The following is a 17376-nucleotide window of genomic DNA, read 5'->3' on the forward strand; positions in this document are numbered from 1 at the left end:
TTTTCCCCCAAAACCCGGCCTCTGGATCCGTGGCTGGTGACGGGCTCTCGACCAATAGGGATGGGTCAACTGTCTTAGGTATTTATGAATGAGTATCTTTTGGAAGCAGCGCACTCATGCCATGTGTGTTACACACTGCAGGTCTTGTGTGTTCTCACAAAGCACTATCTGCTGTTCCATGTATTCTGTACATGAACAGAAAGTAAAACCAAAGAGCTATATTACATTTCCAAGAGGTTTGCTTTTACACAAAGAGAAAGCTTTCTGTCCTTTCTTCATGAAACTGTAGCAAAGCTGACGAACCTATCACACATATGTTAAAACTTACATGTAACTGAATTATATGCAAAACAAAACAGAAAAAACTTCACAAGGTGTTTTCGCAATAGTTCTTGCAACTGCTCTCAACTGACATAAAATTAAAAGTCCGCTCTTAGACTTGGTCATTTTTTGCTAGGAGCCTCCAAATTCCACCATTGGGTACATCAAATTTCCAGCAGCGTCATTGTACATGTATGTTAACCCTTTAGACAAAACCGCTCTGCCTGTTGCTATAGCACCCGAAACCGCTAAGCATTCTTATGGTTTTAATGATTCTTCAGTGAATAAACACAATGTAATACAATGTATCACAAGTGCCCATGGGTTTAATGCTCTACTTTCCTGACGATCCTGCAAAGTTTCCAAAAACCTCCAGGTAGATTTTGAAATATCTCTAGGCTTAAATGAACAAATAGCTTTAGACGCAACTCGCAAACCAGACTCTTTTTTTCTGTGTGGGGTTCTTCTTTGTTTGGATTTACTCGACATTTTCAAAACTGTAAGTGCAGAAACAAGTGAGATTGTCAACTGCTGGTACAAGTTGGGGTTTTCAAGTTACGACAGTAATCCTCAAGGCCTATGTATCAAACAATCTTCTCCAGTTCTTCGGCGTCGTCTGTACTTAATGGGAGAATCTTTCGACCTGAAATAAAAGGGAAACAGAACTCCTGATCAACAGCTGTGGACACCTCTTGGAAGAAATTAACACAAAACGACTTGGAACAAGAAGTACAGACTTGTTTTGCAACTCGTTTTGGCTATTTTGAAGCCAGCCTCGGGTCGACCTGCGACTTGCTTGCGCCGCGACGGAACTATCAGCATCAAGCACAAAAGTCATGCTCCGATCACCGAACGGAGAAATCATGCAGCATTTCCACACTGAATAATAGTTACCTAGCTAACGTCACACTGATTCAAAATTAAATTAGATGATCTGAATGCGCGCACGCCGTTGTAACTTCACACAAGTCAACTGTGATTGATTCCTGCCTGTCAGAAACACGGTTCGTCGCGATGCGTATGTTGAAGTTTCACTACTCTTGCCACTGTTTTGCTACTCTCGCTGACTAGTGCCGATGTCTCAATATCGTCGCAGCTACACTCGGGCCGCAGAAAAGTGTTCCCGATGGTCGTAGCTCAAGCACAGCTTGATCCTGAAAAGTCAGTCGCCGACTGATCTGTTGCGTCGCAAAGACAACCTGAGGGCAGCTTTAGAAACTGGATTCCTAATGACCCTCATATGTAATATGTCATGAATATGCTAAATCATTAGCACTACTATTTCACTAACTGTGTTTACCAGATTAAAGAAAACAATATATCGCATAAATATCTGCAACTTGTTTACTGTAGAGTCAAGGTTGTTGCCCATAAGTGAATGTGCATTATGAGTGTGACGTATAGAGATACAGTGTTGCACTTTTCCAGATCAGTCTTGAGACCAGATTTCAGTCACAAACTCGGTCAAGTAATTGGGGAGAGATCTGAACAGTGTCAACTCACCAAAGTGTCTCTCAATCTGTTGGAGTATATCCATATTCCTTGGCCTGTCCACAAAGTTGATGGCCAGGCCGTTCTTGCCAAAGCGCCCCGTCCGGCCGATGCGGTGGAGGTACGTCTCGCAGTCCGCCTGACCGCTCATGTCAACAGGTAGGTCAAAGTTCACCACAATAGTGACCTGCTCAATGTCAATTCCTGTAAGAAGTTTTAATGACAAAAAAAAGTATTACCATCTGGTTGGTAAAAACACAATATGGGCAATTCCACGGTTACTCACGTTACATTTTTGATGTACTTTTGAGTTTCTTCGGGCTATAATTACCATAACTGAAAAGGTTTGATAACTGTTATCTCCATGGTGGATAGAGTAGACCTAGACCTACCTAAGCACCAAAGATGACATCCAGAAAAGTGAGTTCTGTATGCAAACGAGATGCACAAAATTGGTTACTCACGTTACGAAAATGTAACGTGAGTAACCGATTTTGTGCGTCTCATTTAACATACATAATACATTTTTCTGGATGTCATCTTTGGTGCTTAGGTAGGTCTAGGTCTACTCTATCTACCATGGGGATAACAGTTATTAAACCTTTTCAGTAAGGTAATTACAGCCCAAGGAAACTCAAAAGTACATCAAAAATGTAACGTGAGTAACTGTGGAATTGCCCATATACTAACTTTTACATAGGAATTTACTCTTCGTGTGTTATACTTCAATTGATAACGATCAACAAAGTGTGTGTGTTTTTTTAACTAAAAAATTCTGAAGATTTTAATGATATTTCATTAACGGTTGAAAAGATGTCTAGTGGTAAACAATACCATTTCAAGCATTTCTGGTGAATCAAGTGAGAAACTGTCAACACTTTGAGGATATGAATTTAAAATCTGCACCTTCCTTTTACAGTCGAATCTCGTTAGTACAAACTCTGTTAATACAAAATTCTGGTTATAACAAACATAAAGCCTTAGTCCCGACTGTGCATTTATGTGCACAATGAATGGGACTGATGTTCCTCTTAATACAAAATTCTGATATAACAAACAATTTGGCTAGGTCCGAACGAGTTTGTATTAACGAGACTCGACTGTATTTTATTGATCAGGTTACATTTGCAAACCACTTTTACAAATAAAAGTAATTTCCCACAAAATGTTTCACACAATTCTCTGCAACAATTTTAATTAAAGCAACAGTATTAAAGTACAATTCAACCATTTTTTATTCAAGAAATCTCCCCCCAAAACACCCACAATTTACCTTTTACTAACATTTTAAATTGTAGAACCAAGAACCTCACAAATGCTTGGGTGCCAAAACCAAGAACCTTACTAACCTTTAAGCTTCTAAAACCAAGTACTGCACCAACACTTAACGTTTTAGAACCAAGCACCTTTAAATGATTTTGAGTTCTAGAACCGAGTACCAGACTAATATTTCAGGTTCTAAACCAAGTACGACACTAACCTCTGGCCATGACGTTGGTCGTGATCAATATCTTCTCCTTGCCTTCTTTGAAGCGTTTCAGGACGGCCAATCGTTGCGAGATATCCAGCTCTCCGCTCAGCAGCCCCACCGCGTGACCCTCCCGTGACATCTGTGACGCCAACCAGTTGGCCGTTTTCCTTGTCTGTATGGTGTAGAGAAAAGGCAATCTTGTCAGCTGGAGTGCAATAAATGTATGAACCAGTATTCATTAATACCTAAGATAACTTTTCAGGCAGCCGTTGAATAGTCTTTTAGACCGTTGTATAGTCCTTTTTGGCTGTGCACAGCAAGATAGTGAAAATAGCGACTGCCATGTGACTAGCTCTCTGCCAATCAAGATACAGAATCTGCGGGCGAGGTATTTGTAATTCAACCTACGTGACAGAAGATCATGGCTTGGCCGATGGTGATAGCGCCGTAGATGTTAGACAAAGCCTCGTATTTCTCCTTCTCGTTGCTGCACAGCACGTAGAACTGCTTGATGTTGGCCAGGCTCTCCTCTTCGCGACGCAGGCGGATGACCACCGGGTCCGACACGATCTTGTTGGCAAACTGCATGACCGAGTCCTCGTAGGTGGCCGAGAACAGCATCATCTGGCAGGTGTTGGGAAGCTTCCTGGATAGAGAAAGGAAAGGGACTGAACTTGTGTAGACACCGTGTCGATGGCATACATCGGGGGGGGGGGGGGGGGCTTTCTCTCACTACCCTTTCACCTTCCACCAAAAGTAACATGATTTTTCATGTTGTTTTTAAAGGGGCACAAGGTCCTGAAATCCTCGAAAATGTCATGTTTTGGATTGTTTACTTAGCCTATTTCAAACATCTGGTTAAAAGGAAACCAACCTAATGTCTTACCGTTCCCGAGAAAAGACGAAAAAAACCCTGCTTGTTTACATCGGACACGACGGATCACGAATACGTTTTTCGTGTCGTTCTCAGTGTACGATATACACGTTGTGTGTTTTTTGGGGGGGGCGACCGCCCCCCCATGAAACCTTGTCGCCCCCCCAGTCGCCCCCCCCCCCCCCCCCCCCCCCACTGAGATTTTGAGTTTCTAAAAAAATTATCATTGATCTACATGACGCCATTGGCCCTATTATGTACTACAATGTATCTTTTGCTTAGAAAATATTGGTTAAAGTAGTCAGACATTGTCTCAGATAGCACCACAGAGCATTTAGAATCCAAAATTTTTCGGGGCCCTTAAGCGGGCCCCGAACCCCACGCCTATAGCTCAGAATTCTGGTAGCTGATTCAATGAGTCCAACCTCAAGAACAATGTTCACAAAATTTTCTTATGCCTTTAGCTGAGAAAACCTCGAAAATTATGTTTAAATTATTATCTTTGTGCTAAGATAATTATTGGTTAAAGTGGTAAGAAATTGCCTCAGATCACACCACAGAGCATCGAAAATCCAATTTTTTTCGGGGCCCTTAAGCGGGCCCCAAACCCCATGCCAATAGTTCAGAATACTGATAGCTGATTCAATATCTCCAACCTCGAAAATGATGTTCAAATAATTATCTTTTGCCAAGAAAATATAAGTTAAAGCATGGAGGAAAGTTGTAAGAAATTGCTTCAAATCACACCACAGAACATTTAGAATCCAATTTTTTTCGGGGCCCTTAAGCGGGCCCCGAACCCCACGCCGTAAGGGCTTCGCGCTTCCATCAGTTATGATCAAGGTATGTCCCCCCCCCACTTTTGAGAAGTGATTGACGCCCCTGCTTGACGCCCCCCCATGAAATGTTCCAGCCCCCCCAGCGCCCACTGTATCGGGTATAAGTTGCAGGATTCTGAACAACTTCCCTGAAATCTTCACAGAAATGGGTTGAACGTTTACCTCTGGATACGAATGGACTGGTCCTGGTGCCCCTGCGTGGCAATCATGACGTCGGCCTCGTCCAGAACAAACACTGTGATCCTGTTCATGTCGATGAAACGAAGCTTGATACACCAGTCTAGCATGGTCCCCGGTGTACCGATGACGATGTGATGCTCGATCTTTGAACCCCTGGGAACTGTGGGTCAGAGTTCAACAGGTCAAATATGGGCAGGTGGGTTTTAGGCTGCGTTTCAGTCCTACAATCACCCAGTGTTGTAGTTGACCACTATTCCAAGTTTCACGTGGACGCAGGACATGCAGTCTCATGTCTGTCAATCGATTCAGCATTTGCCAATAATGGTTTTGCCCTTTACTTGTAATTCTTTTTCCCAGATTTTAATCAAACCGTTATCCCATTTTTAATTTGAAAGATTGGTGTAAGGCATCCGCAATGGGATCACTTTTTGAGAAAAAAAGGGGCGGGGCATTATATGATGATGGGGAGGGGGGCACAACATTTTACAAGAATTTACATAGTGTTTTTGATTTTTTGATGGCATAAAAGTGAAGTAAACATCAAGGAAATCAGCCGATCCCAGAAAAAGTTGCATGCCTGTCGAGCGCACTCTGTACAAGTCTAACACGCTGTCAACATGTAGTATTTAACCAATTTTCTTACTGGCTTATGACCGACGATCAATCAACATGCAAAGGATTTCTTCACTGCTGAATGATGGCATGTAGCTGCTTTTCTTTTATGATTATAATACACAGGTTTGTGTTATTTTTCTTTCTCCTTGTATTGTTTTTCTTCTTTTCTCCGTTTTACTCTGGCCTGTGAAGGGATGGAACACCTGAGTTTTTGTTTCCAAACCATGAACAAGCTGGAGTCCCAGTTATAGCCAGAAATATGGCATCCCTAGCTTTTGTTGTAAATTTATAGGACCAATCTTGGAGGAAGGGGGGGGGCGGTGTTGTAAGTCTTACGTTTGTTCCCCCTGACAGCATAGATGACCTTCAGTTCTTTCATGTTCTTGCCCATCTGTTCGACGACAGCGCCAATCTGCATAGCCAGCTCCAGCGTCGGTGCAAGGCAGATTGCCTACAGAGCAAAAAAAAATAAATTAAATATCAAAGAACTGCTGGTAATAGTGTACTTGTTATGACCGCTCTAGTTCTTCAGTTCTGAAGCACTTTGTATTGCTCCAAAATGATTTCTGCATCTTCGAGCAATCTTCAATTCCCATAGTTGTTTTTTTTAATTTTAACTGTATTTTGACAAAGATAATGGCTTAATTATCCTTTTTTTTTTACTTGATGCCATGGGAATCAATGCATTTGTCCAATTTGTTCATGAATATGCATGTATGTAATCATACCTGTGGCCAGTTGTTATTTGTGTTGACCCTGCTCAGCATGGTGAGAACAAACGCGGCCGTCTTGCCTGTCCCGCTCTGTGATTGGGCGATCATGTTCTTTGGTCTGCTAGTACACAAAGATAGGAACTATTATTATGCGATAGCCCTGAACTTTGGTGCCTTGGTAAAAAGATACTTGTCCGTGGAACAATGAAGTTTGCTGTGCACTTCTTTGGAATAATCCAAGCCCACATGGACAGTTTGTGATAATTGGTAAGACATGCTTTAAGAGACATGAGGCGACGCTGTGAGCTGTGAATTAACAGAAATGGTGGTCTGTATCTGTATGGCTATGTTGCAGAAACCTATTCAGGCATTAGCGAAACAGAGTATAGGTACATGTACTCAAGGCACTGGAAGTTATGTCTATTAACCCTAACCCCCTAGGCCCTTGTTGCTTACAACCATCCTCAATCCTCCAAAATTTTGCAACTCCACCTAAATTTTTCAAAATTGTCAGACAGTCCTGCCTCAAAATGCATTCATCCTCAATCCTCCAAAATCCTCCTCATCCCAAAACTTTGCACTCGTGTTTAAATGAAGGATAACCAACGCCAAATCCTTCAAAATCATCAGACAGTCCTGCCTCAAAATGCATTCATCCTCAATCCTCCAAAATCCTCATGTGCTTCAATCACCATTCATCCTCAATCCTCCAGAATCCTCATTTGATTCAATCACCATTCATCCTCAATCCTCTAGAATCCTCCAAAACCGCCAGGAGGATTTTGGAGGAGTGAGGTGGGTTAGGGTTAATAGATGAATGAAGTACATGAGAGATACGAGACCCATTATGTAGCACCTTATGAGGGTTAACAAGGTGCTGCGGCCACTGCCAGAAACACCGGGGCGAACCCCTTCTCTTTAAATAGCGACAAGTGTTACTGGATTCTTTAACGTGCACTATACAACACACTGGACCTACGGCTTTATGCAGGACGAAGCAATAGTGATAAAGTGCCTTGCTCAAGAGCACCAGCAGCATTTTCCCACGGTCAGGATTCGAACCCATGTACCACGGCACACGAGTCGAACACCGTAACCATTGGACCACAGCACCCCACAGACATATTGAGGGCACAGGACGATACATTTATCCTGTAATTACCACAAAAATCAGAAATGCATTCCCTGCATTCAAAGAAGCACCCAATTGTCGTCCCTTCCACCACTTTTCCATTGTGTACTAAAACTACTAACTTGTCATAGTGTTGATTTTGACCTCTTTGCTCAGCTATCCATGACAATGACATAATGAACTTAGTATCATTGGAAAGAAGACATCCTGGATTTTCTCCTTGTAGTTGCCCCTTTCTGAAATATTTAGTACGTTTCTGATAATTTACTTTTAAAGATGGGTATACTGATTTTTTGAGACACGCTGTTAAAGGGAATGTACATCATTGGCTTTTGCTGTAATTTTCAGAAATGAACTATTTGAGGGGTTAGTATAATAGATCAAATATTGTTACACTGACAAGTTTGAAGTTTTGTGTTCGAAAATGCTGGAAAAACCAAGAAAAACAAAAGTGTTCGAGTAGTCTGGTTCCTTGACTCCACTTAAGATAAAATGGATCAATTTATAGATGCCGAAAAATTGTAAGGTAAGGGAACCAGTCTGGCTGGCCTGCACCCGTTCATGAACATGTAACCAATAGCAAACAAAATTTGGACTGAAGAAAGTGTAAAGTTGGAGCAGTAGTTGAAAAATAGTTAGGTTTTTCCAACGGTGGTCGGCCGACCACCGTTGGAAATGTATACAAATATACCATTTTCTTGAAAATGACTTCACACCAGGTGCCATAATTTTACAGGATGCTTTAGACTTTCATTTACCAACATCCTAGTAAGGTATTTCGTATAAACTTGGTAGTTTTATTTTTCGATGTTTGCAAATGTTGTATATTCCCTTTAAGTATTTGTGCGTTATAAACATTCATCTTTGTCAAAACTCACGGGTCTGCAAGGAGAAGTGGGAGTGCCGTTTCTTGGATCTTTGACGGAGCGTTGAAGCCCATCTCGTAAACACCTTTCAACAAATCAGGCTTTCTGAAAGACAAAGAGAGGAACAAGAAACATCCAATTATCACCAGTAAAATACTAATATTCATAAGATGGAATTTTGCGTCGGGGTGATGTAAATCAAATTAGGTTTTGCCCTTCATCACCGACGTATAAACACTGTATGCTCAGTGCGTTAGTGTGTGGTCGAGTGGTAAGACGTCTGCACTAGAAACCAGGAGGTCGTGGGTTCGAGTCCCACCAGAGTGAATTTATTTCCAACTTTCACTCGGGAGGTAACACACTGAGTATACAGTGTTTATACGTCGGTGAAGGGCAAAACCTAATTTGATTTAAAATACTAATAATATTAGTATTTGATTTGTTTGCAAGAAGATACTTCTCGTTTATTTGTCAACCACTAGCATTAGCGGTCAAAAGTGCTCTTGAATACGAGTTGCACATTGGTTTTTGCTAAGTTCTCACTGACAGACTGACTTGTGATTTTTAGGGGTGTGCATTTAGGGGTAGTACAGGAACTGGGTACCCGACTGAAAAAAACCCACGGGTACCTGGGTACCCGTTAAAGAAACCCAATGCCAAACATGCCAAAATTCAAATCTCCGAAGTTGCTGTTGAGATTGTTTACAAAGGTCCGCAGATAATACTACCGCATCAGCGCATCAATATAGCAAGATACAAGTACAGTGAGCTTTGTAACTTTACGCTGTTAACTGCAGCTTTCGCCAGTGTCTTAAAATGTGAAATATGTTTTTTTTTCCCATGTGGCCTGGTTTTCATTTTGGAAATTCCCCACAAATGACTTGGAAACCCTTCTTTTTCATCGTCTGAGAAGAATTAACTAAGTAATTTGTTAAGTTGGTTATAGGTACCCGATCCTATAATCTAGAACTGACATTAACGGTCGGGTACTCGGGTACCCGGTTCCTATGCACAGCCCTAGTGACTTTCACTTGCTTAACCCTACCCCCCTAGGCTCTTGCACTAGAAAGTATACCAAACCTAACAAATTTCAACAGCTGCATACAGGTCTGTAAGCACTGGTACCAAAACTGCCAAACTCCAACAGGCCTTGTACGGGGAACAGTACTAAACCTGCAAAACTCCAACTGTTGGAGTATGATTGACTTGGTATGGATGGGCCTATGCATTGTCGAGTGATTGGATAGGGATGGTACCAAACCTAACAAAATAAAGCAATATGTACATGCACATTTGACCACAAACTGTGCTGAGGACCATGGGTGAGCATACCCACGAAGAAATGCCAGTGAACTCCCTCGAACTCCAACGTGTTCACAAATCTCATGCCCTTCTGCCCCGAACCTCACAAAATTCAACAGGGTCTCCCTGGGCCTTTGGTACCCAGTCAATCAAAGTCCAACACCAGCTGGCCAGTGTTCGGTACCAACCCTGCCAAAATCAAGCAAAACCCGCTGTTGGAGCTTGATGGGCTCAGGGTTGTTAGGGTTAAGCCCCAGCTTAGCCCAAGATGACTACATGGTTGTCTACCTAGACCCCTCAGACCAAGCTGGTCCTAGACCAGCTTTATCAGGCTTGCCTAGTCTCTGGTGGAGGAGGGCGGTTGAGACAGATGATAACAGTTTATACTTACAAGTGAAGCTCTTCGAAGGATTTGACAGAGTAGAGAGGGGAGTTAGGGTCCTTCTGCTGGACCTCCAGCTGTGTCTCCGAGATGTCTAGTAGCTTGTTATGTAGGGCTTTGTTCAGCAGTGAGGCATCCGCCACTGCCTTGGCGACTATTAAGAAGGTACAACCCCAGAAACTTTTACAACCTCCTGATAATTTTGTCTTTTATCAAGATCTCAGTGCATTTTTGAAATGATAAAGAGAAAGCTGAGAAAATGAATACAGTGTAATCTCAATAAGTCAAACCTCAAGGGAATGGACAAAATATCTGAGATATCCAAAGTTCAAGTTAAGCAAAGTTCCGTATTTTTCTATGCTCACGTACAAACTGTATGCATGCATTCATGTACAGCAACACATTTCGGGAGACAATGCTCTCTTAGAGATCGTCAATAACAACCATGACAAAACAAAATTCTGATAAAGTTGTTCTGGGAGACATCAGCAATTTTAAGAAATTTAAAATTTCAGAAAAAGTTCAGAATGACGAGGGTGAACCCAAATATAATTGTGTTTGAGGTGAACTGTACAACAATTTTTTTTTAAAATCTTGTTGATTCTTACCATCTTCTTCACTTTCTTCCTTGTTGTTAGTGTCACCTGAAGACAAAATTTCATTTATGTTATTACAAAAAATGGTGAACTGCCAACTTAGGGCTGGATAGCTCAGTTGGTAGAGCGCTGGAAAGGCAATCTGGAGGTTACTGATCCATACAAGTACTCCCCTCCAGTTAATAAGCCATTTGCGAGTTAATTTGAATAAAATCTGGAACACTGACCTAATCCAATGCTTTGCAAGTTTTTAAATTTGCATTCTCCCGACCAAAGAGACTGTTACTACCGGTATATCACGTGATTCTGGGCAAGCCATAAGCTACATGTAGCAACCCCCAGCTCTGACATGGTTCGGTGTCTTAGTGCCATTCTCACCCATTGTGAACAATGTATTGGTGCTGACCGTCTCTTGCGTAACTATGCAAGAGCTTGCCCGAATCATGTGATTAGCAACAGTGTCTTTGGTCTGGAGAATTTAAACTTAAAATAAGCCAAGCATTCTGAGCAAGTCAGTGTACCGGATTTTTTTCAAATGTACATCCCAAAGGGTATAGGTTACTGGCAAACGGCTTATTTCCTTGTTCAACTTTTAAAAATTACATCCTTTCAAATTACATCAATACGCAGGATACTAGTGGAAACATCTTTGTTCTGTAGGTCTACCATCCTACATGTAAATCACCTTGCCTGTAACAATGAACAAAGGGAAATCTCCAGGTGCATAATATACAAATATTGAATGCTTCGAGTGGTGTAGTAAAACTAGCCCCCCGAGGTGATCCATGGACATTCTATTTTCCCGAGGGAGGCTAGTTTTACTTCACCACGAGATAAAGCATTCAATATTTGTTTTATAACACTTCAACCACAGATTCTGCTTGATTTTAATATTTTAAATTATTAAAATCTGAACACAGTTGAAATAGGCCCTAAACTTCAATTTCAATACAAAATTGGTGGAAAATGTATTTCTCTCTTAAAAACTAACCCTTCACGAAATGTTTGAACCCAAGTCTGCGGCGCGCTCTCTTTGGAATAATACGCGCTACGCACAATGCGCACACCAGCATGCATTTGCACACAAATACCGCGCCGTGGAAATAGTACTTTGGTTGCTAATGGTATAGTACTTTGGTTGCTATGCGCATAGTACTTTTGGCCGTGCACAGAAAGATAGCAAAATTAGAAAGTAACGTGTGACTCGCTCTCGGCCAATCAAGACACAGAATCTGTGGGTGAGGTGTTATAAAATCTTTTACCATGTCTACTGGAAGAATGGGCTTATATTGCAATAGAGCTCTTTCGAGAGAAAGGGCCGATAGACCGCTTGCAGACGCGTTCGATAATTGACGCGCGAAGGTGCGCGACGCCATGTTGTGGGACAAAATGTGCATGTATAGATATGCGCTTGTCCCACAACATGGCGTCGCGCGTCTTCGCGCGTCGATTATCGAACGCGTCTGCAAGCGGTCTATTGAGGCTCACACACAGTTTACCACAAAGATTAACCAGAACCGTCCAGGCTATTTGGCTAGAAACCCTGCCAAACCACATAACACAGCAACATGCAACACTTGTCTAAGTGACAAGCCTGCCCAGTGCAGCAAGATCCATCAGGTCAACAGTTCCAAGGCAAAACTGCATCAGAGTCCCTGGTCTCTGAATGCAGCAGGATACAAATGTGGCATTGTTCAATGGGACTTACATGTAGCTCTCATTGTTTCAGTACTGGCTATTTATGCACTGGTGTTGATATCTGAATGCATCAAAGTGTACCACACTTTTTCACCTGATGCACTGTGTTGCGTCTGGCAAGTTTAAGGGCAGTTCAAAAATGCCATGAAATTGGCCAAAGATATAAAGGGAGATTAGGATAGGAAAAATACATAAGCTACTGAAAAGCAGCTCTTTCTGTTTAGGCCAAGTAAAAAAAAACATATTTAGCATCCTGCCTTTTTGAAAAAAAGGAAGGAGGAGGTCTTTTTTTTTTTCCCCTCCAAAATGGCCACCCGACCCGGCTATTTTTTTTAAGAAGGCCGGCGCCGCCAGCTTTTTTTTTTAAAATGGCGGCCACTTGGCCTCAGGAAATGACATACCAGCTTTATATGGGCTAGATGCAACTGACAAAGAGGCCAAAATGATGTCACTGTTTAAAATTTATCATCTTTTTTTCATTTAAAAAAAAGAGAAAAAACATAAGGAGGCGGCATCCAAAAAGAAACGGGCGGGGACGCTAAACATGGCCTTATGTGTCTACCCCACAGAGACCGAACCTGTATTTTGAGTTGGAGCTGCCGTCTTGTCACCTGCCGCATGTTGCTTCTCCGCAGGATTAAGTCTGAGGTTTCCCACCTAATTGAGCAAAAAGTTAATAAAGTAAATGATCACATTATTTTTTTCCCGTGGAAAAGCTGCTAGGGCTGATTATGTGACTTTTCTGGGGAATTAAGTCTTGAAAAAAAAAAAAAGGTCTAAAAAAGTATTTCAGCATCAGGATCTACTATTGGAAAGATTTCCATATACGAAGTTCACTAATTTTCCTCTGTATTGACTATAACAAGCCCCTAAATAGCAATTGCATGTCATCAAAGTCAATTTGAGCAGTGAGAAAATACAAGCATTTTCTTAGAAAACCCTTAGAATTTTTCAGTCCAATCTCATAGGGTTTGTACACAGGGTGTTGAGTGAACTTCGTATATGTATGGAAATCTTTCCTCTACTATTACTATAATCCTGATTTCAAAACTTTCGTTAAAATCCTCCTACATGCATCCAGGAGCACACACAAGAGGGCATCCTACAAACACAAGGCCTCGTGTTTGGCCCGTCTGACGCCGCCTGCGATATGCACCATACATATCGTGTCTGTGGTCGGTTCCCAGACCAAAAGACTCTGACGTCACGCCAACAACGCTTCGCATGCACGTTAAAACGTTAAAACCCAAACTGTAGCTTGGGTACGGATACAAGATCGTTTTCATCATTTTTTCTGCACCATCGGGATCGTGCATGAGTCCGGTGTTCTTAACCGCTAGGCCATGACACTCCACTGTGTCAGCTGAACAATCCCGAAATTGTCTGTCAATTTGTCATTGAACAGAGGACAATGCATGACCGCATATTTGACAATTTGATATCGATATCTCGGTAATCCTTACCTTTAGGACCCCTTTCCTACAATATAGGGTTAAAAGACTCACCAAAACAGTTGACTAAATGACACTCAAAAGTGACACTCTGATATTTCTTGGCACATGCATCTGAACATTTGGCAATGACACCTTCTTGAATATTAGTCCGAGTAACTTGGACCTAACTTATCGCCTTTTTTAACATTTGGACATGGTCTGGCGATAGTAAGGTCCAAGCTAATACCGAGACCTAGACAACACAGTCACTGACAGTCCCAAAAACCAACATTTTCCAACAAAAAACATCAGATTTCACCTTCAAAACGGCCTCCAAATTACTAGATATGTCACCTGAGGTACAAGTAGACATAGATGATTAAGATGGTTGTACTTAAGTTTACTTACGATCTGGAAAAAAAGTGAAATTTTCCGTTCAATTCTGAAGACCCCCTCTGGCTAGGTTGTCGTTGTTGTGCTCACGTTCAAAACTGCATGATAATGGCGTCTGACCTCGACCTCATGCAAAGGTCGTGACGGCGCGCTTGCGCACAATGCACTGCATGCACGGCAGATTCCCCTGCGCCGCGCCGACGACTGTTTCCTGATGAAGAGTGCTGTGTAAGTTCGCGGTACGCCTAGGAGTCGCACTCTTCATCAGGAAACAGTCGTCGGCGCGGCGCAGGGGAATCTGCCGTGCATGCAGTGCATTGTGCGCAAGTGCGCCGTCACGACCTTTGCATGAGGTCGAGGTCAGACGCCATTATCGTGCAGTTTTGAACGTGAGCACAACAACGACAACCTAGGCAGAGGGGGTCTTCAGAATTGAACGGAAAATTTCACTTTTTTTCCGGATCGTAAGTAAACTTAAGTACAACCATCTTAATCATCTATAGACTATGTCTACTTGTACCTCAGGTGACATATCTAGTAATTTGGAGGCCGTTTTGAAGGTGAAATCTGATGTTTTTTGTTGGAAAATGTTGGTTTTTGGGACTGTCAGTGACTGTGTTGTCTAGGTCTCGGTATTAGCTTGGACCTTACTATCGCCAGACCATGTCCAAATGTTAAAAAAGGCGATAAGTTAGGTCCAAGTTACTCGGACTACTTGAATATCAGGTTTAATTTTGTAGAAAGAGGGCAGGGCTTTGATTTATGAGGGGTTAAAGACGACGATGACAAACAGAAAATATATTAAAAAGCAAGATGGCGAACTGCAAAAAAAGGTAGGAAAGTCACATTTTTTTTTAAAGAGCTTTCAAAATTACAACCAACATGGTCATGAGTTTATCTGAAGAAAAAAAGACTTCTTTAGCCTGCAGAAGTCACTTTGGTACTGGACAGTCATCTGCAAAAGTCAGTTTTGAACAGAACTCGTACAAATAGAGGTGTCCTAAAAGTAAGGATTACGGTTTACCGACATAACCGATATCTCATTAGCCTACAAGGCTACATGGCCTAGGGCCTAGGGCCTAGGCCTATCTCTGTCAATCACGAACCAAACTCAATCTGCAAAACAAGTGCAATCGAATACAGGTCAACTCGTACGCGAACCAACTCGTACGCGACCAACTCGTACGCGGGTCAATTCGTACGCGAACCGACTCGTACGCGGACCGACTCGTACGCGGACCGACTCGTACGCGGACCGACTCGTACGCGGACCGACTCGTACGCGGACCAACTCGTACGCGTGAGTTTAGACGATTGGTTTAGCTCACATGGACAGATGAAATTAGGTTCGGTACGGTAGGTCGGCATAATTGTACCTTTTCTGAAAGGTTGAGATTTTCAAATTAAATGTAGTTGATTTTTGAATCCGCCAGTGCTACTTACATTCGCGATTTTTTAGAGAAGAATTCTGCGTTGTTTTTTTTTTTACAAGTTCGCTTGATTGATTGGGAAGTTGTCTTCGCGATAACCAGTATGATTGGTTCCCGCCGCACCGCGCACTGCTGTAACCTGTGTATGCCGCGGTACAATTGCTGGTTGGTTAGACAAGTAAAATGACAAGAAAACACCGATATTTGCGAGGTCTATTGTATAAAAAGGAGCTACTATAAAAAATTTAAAAAAAGGAATATAGCATCACGCATGCTTATACAGGTGTCCGCCAGTTTTTTGCTTGGGTCAGATAGTTTTTTAGTCCTAATTATTATATATCCAAATAATATTTTGTAAAAAAAAGAAAAAATGGGGAGTTGCTTTTTATTTTTTGTTAAAATCAGAATTTTATATAATTTCACCGGAAATGCGAGGTTTCTTGGGTCAAATGCGATTTTCTTGGGTCAAAAAATTAATTTTTTGCTTGGGTCCGATAATTTTTTAGTCCTAATTATTATGTATCCAAATTATATTTTGTAAATTAAAACAATGGGGAGGTGAATTTCATTGATTTTTAAAAATTAGAATTTTATTTAATTTCACCGGAAATTCGAGGGTGCCCTGAAAATAATTTTTTTTCTTGGGCAATTTTTTTTCAGTTTGACAATGGTGACAATTAATTGACTGAAAGGTACATTGATTAAAAAAACACGAAAAATGCAACTGGTACATCGTTGCATTAATATATGGAATTAAATTTGACGTGACAAGGCTACAGGTATGCACAAAACGATACAACACTCGTCTAACTACAAAAATCAGTTACTTTATTATCATCATTCACGGGTTCACTCCCAATCACACACAACGGTCACACATTGAACTACGGACTACCCGTCACACTATTCCCAAATTCTTCCCAACCATGCCAACCCAATCCTCGAAACCACTCCTAAAACCGCCCGCGTACGAGTTGGTTCGCGTACGAGTTGGTTCGCGTACGAGTTGGCTCGCGTACGAGTTGGAACGCGTACGAGTTGGTTCGCGTACGAGTTGACTCGCGTACGAGTTGACCAATCCGCGTACGAGTTGACTCACGTACGAGTTGGTTCGCGTACGAGTTGACCTGTTTCCGTGCAATCGACTTGATCGAAAAAGTTTCCGCCGAACATTTCACCAAAAATTGACCATTACTGGGTAACTCACTTTACTAGCCAACTCTCCTTTTTCCTGTTCTTCTATAGCTTTGTCCCAGTCTTGGCCCGACATCGTGAAAGTACTTTAGTTGTAAGAAATTTAGTTCGAAGAAATGTTATTTTAGCCCTGTCACAATGCACGAGTTAGCGAGATGCATGAAATGTTAACAGCGCCCTCAATTGTCTTTGTTTTCTAGAAGCGCGCCCCCTTCTGACATTATTTTTTCACTTGAACTTGACGGCTCAGCAGGGGCGGGGCGTAGGCGGGGGGGGGGGGGCAAGATGCTCACAAATGGAAAATAAATGGAACAAATGTTGAGTTTATTTTTAGGGGGAAACACTCTGCGCATGCCTGGACTAGTAGGGACAGGTTGATGATACATTTCTACTCCATTACAAGACTGTAACAATTTGAGAAAAATGAACATACCTGTATCCACACA

At 41.9% G+C, this 17376-nt stretch overlaps 1 protein-coding gene across 2 annotated transcripts; it reads right to left on the minus strand.

Annotated features, from left to right (window-relative positions):
* Positions 1-4: 4 nt before the first annotated feature.
* LOC119731836 (ATP-dependent RNA helicase DDX19A-like) lies at positions 5-17111 on the minus strand. 2 transcript variants are annotated; one of them, XM_038205114.1, is made up of 12 exons: positions 16944-17111; positions 13059-13137; positions 10795-10830; positions 10196-10340; positions 8515-8607; positions 6520-6622; positions 6128-6242; positions 5159-5336; positions 3692-3929; positions 3293-3455; positions 1825-2016; positions 5-964 (listed from the first exon to the last, which is right to left on the minus strand). In XM_038205114.1, the coding sequence occupies exons 1-12, from the start codon at positions 17004-17006 to the stop codon at positions 906-908; spliced, it is 1464 nt and encodes a 487-aa protein (XP_038061042.1). In that variant the 5' UTR covers positions 17007-17111; the 3' UTR covers positions 5-905. The 2 variants fall into 2 exon arrangements, with proteins under 2 accessions (XP_038061042.1, XP_038061041.1); XM_038205113.1 differs by having other exon boundaries at positions 6520-6625.
* Between the last annotated feature and the right edge of the window lie 265 nt (positions 17112-17376).

Source organism: Patiria miniata, unplaced genomic scaffold, assembly GCF_015706575.1.
Source record: "Patiria miniata isolate m_02_andy unplaced genomic scaffold, ASM1570657v1 HiC_scaffold_24, whole genome shotgun sequence".
NCBI classification, from domain to species: domain Eukaryota; kingdom Metazoa; phylum Echinodermata; class Asteroidea; order Valvatida; family Asterinidae; genus Patiria; species Patiria miniata.